Source organism: Mus musculus, chromosome 13, assembly GCF_000001635.26.
Source record: "Mus musculus strain C57BL/6J chromosome 13, GRCm38.p6 C57BL/6J".
Classification (NCBI taxonomy): Eukaryota; Metazoa; Chordata; class Mammalia; order Rodentia; family Muridae; genus Mus; species Mus musculus.
Window position 1 is genome coordinate 100,531,400 of NC_000079.6, and position 12,347 is coordinate 100,543,746.

The 12,347-nt window shown below is 42.9% G+C and overlaps 1 protein-coding gene across 6 annotated transcripts in view; it reads right to left on the minus strand.

The window, feature by feature from the left end:
* The window catches only part of Ocln (occludin), a 56,215-nt gene that overhangs the window by 34,896 nt on the left and 8,972 nt on the right, over positions 1-12,347 (minus strand). For 5 of the 6 annotated variants that reach the window (NM_001360536.1, NM_001360538.1, NM_001360537.1 and 2 more), the window contains exons 2-4: positions 9,669-9,785; positions 7,862-8,534; positions 3,564-3,725 (exon numbers count right to left, since the gene is read on the minus strand). In NM_001360536.1, the coding sequence (NP_001347465.1) occupies positions 3,564-3,725; positions 7,862-8,534; positions 9,669-9,718 (885 nt within the window). In that variant the 5' untranslated portion in view covers positions 9,719-9,785. The remainder of the gene's footprint in view (positions 1-3,563; positions 3,726-7,861; positions 8,535-9,668; positions 9,786-12,347) is intronic. The other variant, NM_001360539.1, reaches the window with a different exon arrangement.

Here is a 12,347-nt window from a genome sequence, read left to right on the forward strand (position 1 = left end):
AGCTGATATACCTTATCCTTGTGGGGGCGCGGGGAGGGTGTTCAACTCGGGGACTCTCTCATGCTAAGCAAGCACTCTATCATTTAACACCTCTAATCAATCAAAATACAGTAAAATCTGTGATTTCAGGGCATAACAAAGTAAAAGTCTACCTGGAATAACAACTAAAGCGCTATAGAAGTAACTAAAAGAACAAATTAGAAGGCTGGAGATGCAGCTCAATACAAAGTGGCTTTCTAGCACGCACAAAATTCTAGGCTCCATCCCTAGAATTGCAGAAAACAAAACAAAACACAACAACCTCTTTTGAACACTGGAAAACAGCCCAGTACCCACTTAATGACTATAAAGGACAAGGTAGGCAAAGGTAGGCTCACTTTACAAACAACAAATACAGAAAAGACATCTCCTGTGAGGTTTTTGTCTTTTACTGTTTGTTATAATGCTAAGTGGGGGGCCTCCAGGGTTCTGAGTCTGCACACAGCCTGAGGGACCCCAGTTCATTCAGATTGGTTAATATAGATGTCAGCAGCCGATAGCTGGGGGGGGGGGGGGGGAGTAGGGGGAGTGGAAGAGACGTAGGTGGGGCTTAGGTTTCCCAGGCTAGAGACCACTAGGAAGGAGGTACAGAGAAGGTTGGAGGGATGGAGGAAAGCAGCCAGCCGTGGCATAGAGAAGCAAGGAGAGCTGCCATGAGATAGAGCAGCTAGGGTTAGGGGCCAAGACAACATGGCTCAGAGCGCTGCCTGGTTGGAGCTATGAGCAGTACATATGAAACACAGTAAGCAATAACTTGGGTTATGGATAGGAAGTAGATTCTAACAGCATGAAGAATAGGCTATTGTGTTGCTTAAGGCATATTAAAATATAAAGGCTGTGTGTGCGTGTGTGTGTGTGTGTGTGTGTGTGTGTGTACGTGTGTGTCTTTCACTCCAGAAACATAAATGGTCAAAGGAAGGAAGAAACACAGACAGGATTTATTAAATTATATTTAGTACAACCTCCCTCAAAATAACAATGCCCCCCCCCATAAGGTAAAGAATCCACTTGCACAGGAGATGCAGGACTGGGAACTTAGCAGGTCAGAAAGGTTCTCATAGATATGCAAAAGGAGCTAGGGAACAAGGAGTGATTCTAAAATCTAAAGAGCTGGCAAGATTTATTATAGTAATAAACCGTTAGACCTATCCCAGCTTGTGAATAACACTCATCACTCTAGTGCCAGACTGGAGTTCGACTGAAATGTGTAACTGAGTTCAATGGAATGAGCTTGGGTAGGCAAAAGAGTAGAAGAAAAAAATTGCTTGAGGCTGAAATACCCGTCACTTATCATAAGGTAACTACATATGAAAATAATTTTTGTGGGTATATACTCGGTCGGGGTTGAACCCAAGGCTTTCTACATGTTAGGGAAATACTCACCTAATTATGCCACCAGCCAAAAGGCATGTTTTTTCAAGAACTATCTTTCACTTCCTCACCACTACCATGAGTTACTGCAAATACCTGTTGATAAATTATCAAAACCACTTATAACTGATTAAACTTTCTAGACAGTAAACCCAGTGAGAGGCTAAAGTTCACTGTGTCTCTAGTATCGCTGGTGCTGGTCTCCCTCGAGCTGGTTTATTTGTTTATTTTTTTAAAGCCTCTCGAAACCATAAGTAAACAAATCCTGACTGCCAGGGAAAACCTGACACACCCAGAAACTCTCAGCAAAACATTTACTCATGGTCCACAATGGACTGTCCTAGCCTATCTACAAGTGGCCTCGCCTGGAGCTAAAGGTCGAAAGAAAACTCTCCCCCAAAGCTCACACTTCACAGAGGAACTGGCTTCCAACAGAAGGCAGGGCACAGCACCCACCACTCTCCAGCGGGGGAAGCCACACCCACCCTTTCTGGCTTTCTTAACATGGCTTCTTCTCTTCCCCCCCCCCCCCCTTCACTAACTAGAACTAAGTTTCATCTAAGCTTGTAGATTTCCTAACAACTCAGGCATTCCCAGTTTCTCATCAGCTCTTTCGAAGCCCTCCTATACCCCAGCCCCAGGGGCCACAACGACCCTACCCTAGAGTCAGCCAGAGTCCAATATTTCAATTAGTTTTCATGGCAAGAAATCAGTCTGGCTAGAACCAGGCAAGGTGGGTAAGCCTGGGATCCTGGCTACTTGGGAAGCCTGTTTAGTTAAAGAGTAAATTCAGGTCTAGCCTGGGCAACTTAAGGAGACCCTATCTCAAAAACAGGAAGTATTGAAGTATGGTGAGATGGCTTAATGGGTAAAGCCCTTGTCTTGAAACTGTGAATATATGAGTTCAGATCCCCAGAACCCAGGTAAGAGCTAGATGCACTCGCAAGTCTGTACCCAGAGTTCTTCTGTGGTAAGATGGAGGCAAACACAGGAACCATCCTAGGAAGTCCCCAGGCCCAGCTGGCATGGCAAGCATGAGGTGGGAGATGAGGGCCAACCCCCAGCCTGTCTTCTGACAGTTACACAGGGCCAGTGGCAGTGCCTGTACTCAAAACACATGCCTTCCACGATCTACTAAACACAAACTCACAAAGACTAAAAACAAAAAGGAGCCAGTCCAAAAACCTAGGGACAGAACTAGTGGCAGAGTGCTTGCCTAGTAGCACAGGAGGCCCTAGGTTCAGAAAAAAATAAAAAAGAAAGAAATGGAAGAAGGAAAAAAAAGAAAGAAAGCAACCAAGTGTCTATAGCTGCTTTTCACAGCATCCCAATAGAAACAAAGTCTCTTTCCACACACTTGCTGAGCAACACTGCCTGCTCAGGTCTTTTAAAGGATTCCTGGGCTTTCAGAAAAGAACACAACATAGGAAGCCGGGTAAGATTTACAGTATGGTGCCCTCCCTAAAATAGAAACTTCTGTAATCTCTGTCTCTGTCACACTCAAGTATCTGAGAAGCTAAGTGGGATACAAGTGAGTCACAGTGACCGACCGTGCTGCTATCAATGAGAAGGCTACCAACAGTGGCCATTCCCACAATGCCTCTGCCCATCTGGACCCCATCTGCCTCCATCCCATAGGCAACAGTGTTTCCGCCAAAACTGGGAAGAAAGAAAAAGGGGTGGGGAAGAGTTCTTGCATTCTGCAAAAGCCAAGCTTTCTTTGTGACTTTTTTAGGAGGGTCTCCTTCCAGAGCCTCGATCTACTCCCGGAAAATAGAGATGATTTTACCCTTTAATAAAGCAATTTCCACTGACCTACCTTTTAAACATTCTGAGCAAACAAACAAACAAATGAATAAACAACTTGGCCCAGTGTGGTGGCGCACACCTTTAATTCCAGCACTCGGAAGGCAGAGGCAGAAGGATCTCTGTAAATCTGGGTCTACAGAGCAAGTTTCAGGACAACAAGTGCTGTTACACAGAGAAACTCTGTCTCAAGAACAAAAAACAAAAGACAAACAACTTACACATCATACAAACACAATGATGCTAAGCATGAAGTTTAACAAAGTACAAAAAAAAAAAAAAAAATGAGAACATAAGGTGAGAATTTAACCAAAGGTTAAAAGTGTTTTTGCTTTGTTTAAACTTACCCACTCTTCAACATTGGGGGGCTGTTCATCATAAATGTGTTCCTTATCCCACAAAATATTGGACTTATCATACCGATCCATCTTTCTTCGGGTTTTCACAGCAAAAAAGATGATTAAAGCAAAAGCCACGATAATCATGAACCCCAGGACAATGGCTATAGCCTAAAAGATGAAAGATATTGGCATAATTAATTTTAATTGCTCCTACCTTCTAGGAGCAAAAACCCTTACCAAAGGGCCTAAGTACTTGTGGTTTAATAAAACTAAAAGTAAATTGTCACAGATTAGTTCTGTCATAAAACTAACCCACACTAAAGGGGGCCAAACACATACAGAGTGATCCAGGTGCATATAAACAAAAAAGGACACATTCCACATGACTCAGTACTCAAACCCTGCTTAGCTAGGAACCATCAGAACCCTATTTCATAGCTACAGGAATTTTGCCTGCATGTATGTCTGTGTGAGGCAGTCAGATGCCCTGGAACTGGAGTTACAGACAGGTATGAGCTGCCATGTGGGTACTGGGAATTGAACTCAGGTCCTCTGCAAGAGAAGACAGGGCTCTTAACTACTGTGCTGTCTCTCTAGCCCAGACAATGTCTCGTGTAGCCCAGGCTAGCCTCAACACTCTATACATAGCTGAAGGTGATTGCAACCTATTGATCTTCCTGCCTCTACCTCCCAAGTGCTAGGATTAGACAGCCTCAAACTCTTCTAAAGAGTTTAAAAGCTGCTATTTTCAGAAGCAGTTTTAGATACCAAATCATACCTACAACCCTGTTCATGACACATGCCTGGCAATTCTTTTTACACGGTTAAGTTTTGGGGCCATACAGGATCTATCTTAACATAAATGATAAAGAGAGGAATCTAACCAACCTAAAAATTAGAGCAAATGGATGAATGATCCCTTTGATCTAGCAAGTTCATCTGTTTTCAATGTCTTGTACTAGAAACACCCGTGTAACAATGCAGCCCCCTCCCCTTGATGGCTCATCCATTGTCAGGCAGATGCATTAGGTGGCGCCCTAACCTGGGCACACTTGAATTGGAGTCCAGTGCGTGTTACACACTCCTGAGGAGCAGGAGCTCTCCTTCCCACTGTCTACCTCACAGTGACATCCTTTCTCAAAGAATATAGGTTTCAAATAGCCAGCGGATTAAGAGGGACGGGCGTGTGGTGAGTTAGACACACCAACTCCGCCAGCTCTCAGTGCCCACCACAGACAGGTCTGAACAGTAGCAGCAGGCACTCTGAAAACCTACACCAGCAAGGAAAGAAAACACTCTATCTTCAAAATAAAGCCAGGCAGTCAGTGGAGAAAGTCTAACCCGAAAGACTGACTCATTCAGGAAAAAGAATAGGAATTCCTGAGTCAAGGGGAGGAAGAAAAAAAAAAAAAAAAAAAAAAAAACCAGGAGCAGTGTTTGTGGTTTAATGTAATTAAGATGAATCACAGTTTCCTAAGGTTGGGTTTTACACCCCACACCACCCCGCAGCACATGGAATCACCTGGACAAAAGATACTAACACTCTGGAAACTGCCAAATCCAGTGAAGAAAACAGGGAGAGGCTCTCTGCTCACTGACTGGAAGATAAACGATTGCAAACATGACAAGATTCCCCAAAACCAATCTACAGATTTGGGGCAACTCTTCAAAGTCCTAGCAAGTGGGCTTGCAAAAACTAAAACTCATCCTACCATGCACAAGGATTACCCTAAAGGATAATCCTAAAAATCATATGGAAATGCAAGAAATAAAGAATCTAGTCAAAATAATTTTGACCTAAGTAAGAGAATTCACACTTCACAATTTCAAAACATACTATAATGCTAAAATAAGAGACTATTGTATGGGTATAAGGACAGAAGCATAGATTAATGACATCAAAAAAATAAATGTTTTGGGCTGGAGAGATGACTCAGGTTAAGAGCACTGACTACTCTTCAGGAGGTTTTGAGCTCAATTCCAAGTAACCAAATGGTGGCTCACAACCATCTGTAATGGGATTCAATGCCTTCTTCTAGTGTCTGAAGACGGTAACGTGTACTCATACATACATAAAAAATAAAATCTTTAAGAATAAATAAATGTTCATATTTATGACCAATGTGTGTATATGTTGCATGCTCCTTGTGTGTGCACATGGGTATACTTGCCTATACATGTGTGTCTATCTGTGAGAGGAGGTCAAAGGTCAATAACAGGTATCTTCCTCCATCACTTCTCATTCTCATTTTTTTGAGAAACAGTCTCTCAGTGGACCTAGAGGTTGTCGTTTCAGCTAGGCTGGTTGGCCAGGGAACTGCTCATAGCTGCCTATTTCTGTCTCATCCACATTGGGGTTACATGGGCACACCACCATGCTTGGGTTTTTACATAGGTTCTGGGATCCAAACTCAAGTCCTCGTGGATTGTGCACACACTCTGCCCACTGAACCATAACCAACCCCAGATGTTTCTAACCCAGGGCCTCATACGTGATAAGCAAGCTTTCTACCAATGAGCTATATCCATCATCCATACAGTCAAATCATTTTGGACACTGGCATAGAGAAAATTTAATGGAGCAGGAAAGGTAGTTCATGTGCCTGTAATTATGGAGCTCAAAAGACTGATGCTATAGTAGGATCTCAATTTCCAGGCCAATGTGGGCTATACAATAAGACCCTTACTTTCTTTGATAAGACACCAAAAGCAAAACAAAAAAACAAACATTAAATGAAAAACCAGACAAATGAGAGCCTATCAAAACTAAAGTTCTGTATAAAGAATATCATTAAAAAAAAAAAGTTAAAAAGAGAGGTAGCAAAATAAGAAGTATCTGCTAATCATTGATATGGACTTGGGGGCTGGAGAGATGGCTTAGCGGTTAAGAACACTGACTGCTCTTCCAAAGGTCCTGAGTTCAAGTCCCAGCAACCACATGGTGGCTCACAACCATCTGTAATGGGATCAGATGCCCTCTTCTGGAGGGTCTAAAGACAGCTACAGTGTACTCATATACATAAAATAAATAAATCTTTAAAAAAACAAAAACAAAACACCAGGCAGTGGTGGCACACGCCTTTAATCCCAGCACTTGGGAGGTGTAGGAAGGCAGATTTCTGAGTTTGAGGCCAGCCTGGTCTACAGAGTGAGTCCAGGAAGCCAGGGCTACACAGAGAAACCCTGTCTCAAAAAAAAAAAAAACAAAGACAAATACAAAAACTCCATTACTTATTGATACAGATTTGTGTGCATATCATAAAGATTTCACACTTGGTCTTAGCCAAAAGGCCGAGAAGCAGTCATAAAGATTTTAAACAGGCCAATTTTAAAAGTAAAATTCCAAATATCAAATGATGACAAATGTCTAACACATATATTAAAGTATGCCAGTACCATTGGCTGTCAAGGAAAAACCAATCAAAGCACAAGTATGCCTGTAATTCAGAATGCTAAGGCAGGATTTGCTGTGAGTTCAAGGATGGCCTGGGACACATCACAAAATCCTATTTCAAAAAAAACATACGCAGAAAAAGCCACCTAAAATAAAGGACCATTTCATAGACATTAGCACGACCAGAATCAGACAGACTGACAGTAACAGGCTCTGGAGAGGAAGCAGAAAGGTTAGGGCCCTCACACATTTCTGGAGAGTCACCAGGCAGCTTATCAACTTTACCCATAGGCTTACTCACAACTCAAGAGATGCTAAGAGTCATGCAAACACTTGTACATCAAAGATCATAGGAGCATAAGTAAGAGATGAAGCAGAAGCACCCTTAATATTCACAAACCACTGGGTCAATAAAATGTGACATATATTCTTAAGTTGCTCATCAATAAAAAGAAATAAAGGATTACACATGATGAAAACACAGATAAACCTTTACAGATATATATAATAAATAAAAGAAGTCAACCATAAGAGACCATATCTTGTAAAAAAAAAAAATCTATGAAATACCAGAGAACAGGCAAACATATGAAGTAAACACTGTGGCTGCCCAGAGCACGGGCAACAGACACAAAAGTTTTTTGGGGAGAAGTGAAGACATTCCACAACTGTAGTGATGTCACAGAACAGATCATCAAGCTATCCTTTAGCTAGGTATTAACATATGGAACGCTGATCATGGCTTAATAATGACATCCAGCCCCTCCCCCCAACATTTTGACATAATTTGAAGAAGGGATTTGACATATTTTTTTTAAATGTTCCCATACTGACTACTTGAGTTGAGTGTCTACATATTCTAGTTGAGCGTCTCTAATCTTACAGGGGAAGAACAAAGAACTCTTCATACCTCCTGGGGATCAACCACACAGTAGTGATACAAATATTGATCCACGTAGAGACCAGTACCTCCAGGAGTATAAAACTGGTTGCAGATCATATATATCTGTGAGCCGTACATAGATCCAGAAGCCTGGGCCGTCGGGTTCACTCCCATTATGTACACGATCGTGGCAATAAACACCATGATGCCCAGGATAGCGCTGACTATGATCACGATCAAGTAATATCTTCTTGTCCTGGACATTCCAGATCTTATAACACTGGTCACAAATATTACTAAGGAAGCGATGAAGCAGAAGGCTGCCATGGCCAACAGGAAGCCTTTGGCTGCTCTTGGGTCTGTATATCCGCCATAGCCATAGCCATAGCCTCCATAGCCGCCTCCATAGCCACCTCCGTAGCCAAAGCCACTATAAGGGTAGTTTAGGCTTCCTCCAAAGAGCCCTGTCCCATAGCCTCTGTCCCAAGCAAGTGTGGAAGCCACACAGGCAAATATGGCGATGCACATCACAATAATGAGCATAGACAGGATCCGGATCACCCCTGGGGGCGACGTCCATTTGTAGAAGTGAAGAATTTCATCTTCCGGATAAAAAGAGTACGCTGGCTGAGAGAGCATCGGCCGGACATGCATCTCTCCGCCATACATGTCATTGCTTGGTGCATAATGATTGGGTTTGCTGAAAGGGAAATAAAGAGACCTGAAGTTAAAAAACTGCTTGGAATAAAATCAGCCTTGTAGGTGAAACTATTTAAAACCCGCTGAACAGTAAAGGAGTTGCTGATTTTATAGGAGAACAAGTCTGAAGTGGATCAAGTTTCCAGCTGATGCAGACACTGCTGCTCTGGGAAACGTATTTGACAATGACTGTTCTAGTACATTTAAGGGCAAAGGACCTCCCAAGTTCGCCCCATGTAATGATCATCTGGAAATACATAAAATGTCTGATAATGGGACTGGTGATATTAACTCTATGGCAGAGCACTGTCTAGTAAATACAAGGTTTCTGAGTTCCATTCCCAGGACTGGGAGCAGCCATAGTGTATGTGAATGGGACCCAGACAGCTTCAGAACAATGTATCAAACTCTTTTTCCCTTGTGGCACAGGGTAAGTGCATTTAAACACAATGCCCACACCACCAGCCTATTTAGGATCCTGTACAATGCCTAGCATCCTCCTCTTTGACATCAGAAAGCACATTCATTCATCAACTCTTTGACGGTTGGCTGCTGGAGATGCCAGGCTGACTTATGCGGACCTCGTGCTTGGTAGTGGAGAGGCAAAAGTGAAGAGAAAAAAAAAGCACCACCATACTGGATTTAAGGGGTTTGGTTTGTTTGTCTTGTTACTATTTTGAGACAGGATCTCGTGTGGCACTGGCTGGCTTCAACCTCATCATATAGCTGACCTTCTGATTCTCCTGCCTCCACCTCCCAAATGCTGGGATGAAGGCATGTTTCACCGTGTCTGGTTTATGCGGTATTAGAGATCAAACCCAGGGTGGCAGCTTCATGCATGCTAGACAAATGCTCTCCTAACTGAGCCATGTCCCAGGTCAAAAGTGCTAGGTAGTGGTGGGGAAGGGGCTTCAAAACTGGGGAAGGGTCTAGGACTCTGCTGATGAGCAACAGTCCTACCCTAGCTTAAATTTTAAAATCATACACCTAATGGATGGAAGTTTCTTTTACATGCAACAGACCCCAGTAGAAAAGAGAAAAGAGAGGCCTGGAAAGATGGCTCAGCCATTAAACGCTAGGCTCACAACTGAAAAATAACATTAAGAAAAAAGAAAAGGAATCATTATTTACTTACAATTCATCAGGTCTGTAAGGAGGTGGACTTTCAAAAGGCCTCACGGACATGGCTGATGTCACTGGTCACCTAATCTTTATGATGAGCAAAATGTCCAGGCTCCCAAGATAAGCGAACCTAAGCAACAAAAGTGGAGCAATGGAATTACCGAGGCCAGGGGAGTTCACAGCACAGAGAAATGTAAGACTGGAGTCTCCAAGGTAGCCACTCACTCCACCCCCACTGTATGTAACAACCCGCCAATTCCTTATGCACAGAGAACCTGGCATTTCTCATGGGGCAAGTATTGCATTCTGCATGGCCCTGGCACTCAAGTTATCTTTAAACGTTACAATAATAACAACTTCACATTCTTTTATAACCCAGAAGGAAAATAAATAAATAAATAAATGATAGCCAATACTAAGAACAAAAGCATACAAAGAAAAAGAAATAAATTCGAGGTTAGCATGAGATCTTGTCTCAAAAAAGAAAAAGGATTTATTCATAAAATTAACTATTTGTGGTCAGTGAAATGGCACAGTGGGAGGGTGTCTGCCACCAAGTCTGATGACCTGAGTTCAATCCCTGGAACACAGAAATTGGAAAGAGAGAACCAACTCCTACAAGCTGTTCTCTCAACTTCATGTGTGTGCCATGGCGTACAAATACACATACACGCACACATGCACGCACACACATACACACACATACACACACACAGAGATGTCTAAATTTTTAAACAATTTTTAAAATATTTTTATTTAGTTAGTTATTCATTTGTTTATTTTCTTGTTGTTTCTGGTTTGAGACAGGGTCTCTCTGTGTATCCCTGACTGCCCCAGAACTCACTCTGTAGACCAGGCTGGCCTTCAATTTAGAGATCCAGCTGCCTCTATTTCCCCGAGTGCTGGAATTAAAGGCATGAGCCACCATCATAGGGAGTGGAGACAACACAGATTAATGATTTACTTTTATGTTCACTGGTGGTCTTGCCTGAGTGGTGTGTGTGTGTGTGTGTGTGTGTGTGTGTGTGTGTGCGCGCGCGCGCGTGCGTGCGTGTGTACGTGTGTGTGTGTGTGTGAGAGAGAGAGAGAGAGAGAGGGAGAGAGAGAGAGAGAGAGAGAAAGAGAAAGAGAGAGAAGGTGTGAGATCCCCTGGAACTGGAGTTACAGAGAGTTGCTGTGAATTGCCATGTGGGCGCTGGGAATTGAATCTGGGTCCTCTGAAAGAGAAGCCACTGTTCTTAACCACTATCTCTTCATCTATCTATCAGCCATCTATCTCTCCAGCCCCTTAAATTTTTAAAATAAAGAAACAAAAGCCAAAAAAGCAATAATCTCATTGCCAGCTACAATGTTATATACCAGAAACCCCGGCTTCTCAGGAAGTTGGGGCAAAAGAACAGCAAGCTGGAGACCAACCTAGGCACACAAACACAGTAAGACCCTTTCCTCTCTCAAAAACAAAGCAAAAAGCTGACAACTGTAGCGCCATGGTGGAGGGCTTGCCTAGAATGTCCAAGGTCCTAGATCCAATCCCTCCGAACTAAAAAAGATAAATAATTTCCTATTACCTTTAAATGCTCATGTAAGATGAGAATGCACTTGAGACTGCTGATACAACAGTGTCTAGCACCTGTCAGCCCTCCAGAGGTAACTAAAGCACACTCTAATTTACAAGTATGCCCTTATTAAAAGTGACTTCAAAATGTAGGTGTGGATGGTGTGATTGCAGCCCACCACATTCTCTTATCTGGGTTTCCAATTCTCAAAAAAAAAAAAAAAAAAAGGAAAGAAAAACATGAAACACGTATCAAAGAGTTCTTTCCTGAGTGAAAAGTGCAGTATTTTTGCTCTAGAATTCTCTGAATACCTAATAGGCAATTTCACTCAATCAACACATACTTATTAAAGAGGCCCCTATACAGAGGAGCCTGTGGAAGCAAGAGATACACACACACACACACACACACACACACACACACACACAATCAACTACTTCAGGCTGAACTATGTGACCCAGAGCAGCAAGGGATAAGTCGGGAAGCCATGAAGATGGAGAGCATTAACTAGCAGTGCCTTGGAAGGAAGGAAGGAAGGTCATCCAGGCAGGTTAAGTGCTGATATGCATGGGGTTGGGGCTCATTTATGGACCAGTGAGGAAGCCATATATGGACATGGTAACCTATTAAAATAAATACTATCACGAGAGTACAAAGTGCTTTGAACATCTACTGAGAGTTTCTCCTCTCACTCAGGGGCGAAACAGAAAGCCAGTCTGATTCTCAGCAGTGGACAGGCGACTGAGTTAGGACCAAGAAGACAGGCAAAAGAGGCCACCCAGGAGCCGAGCAGCAAAGAACCTGACGTAAGGAAGCACAGGCTGAGGAGAGGCCAAGGCACTGGGTATCCACCCATGTGCCAGCTGCTCCACAAAATTCCAATTGAGACTGAAACTCACCTTGCTTATCTTACCTACTTTACAAATCCAGAAAGAACCAGAAAGACGCGGGGAAGTAACATGCTCAAAGCCAGTGAGTCACTGAGATGTAACCTGACCCATATTTCCTGTCCTCTCCACTATCAGAGGTTTTTAAGTGAATTTCATTTCATATGCTAGCTTTTCTGCAGTGGACAAACTGGTGTTAATGTCCATGAAGCTGTGAATCTGGACATGACCTGTCCTGGTCCAAGGTGA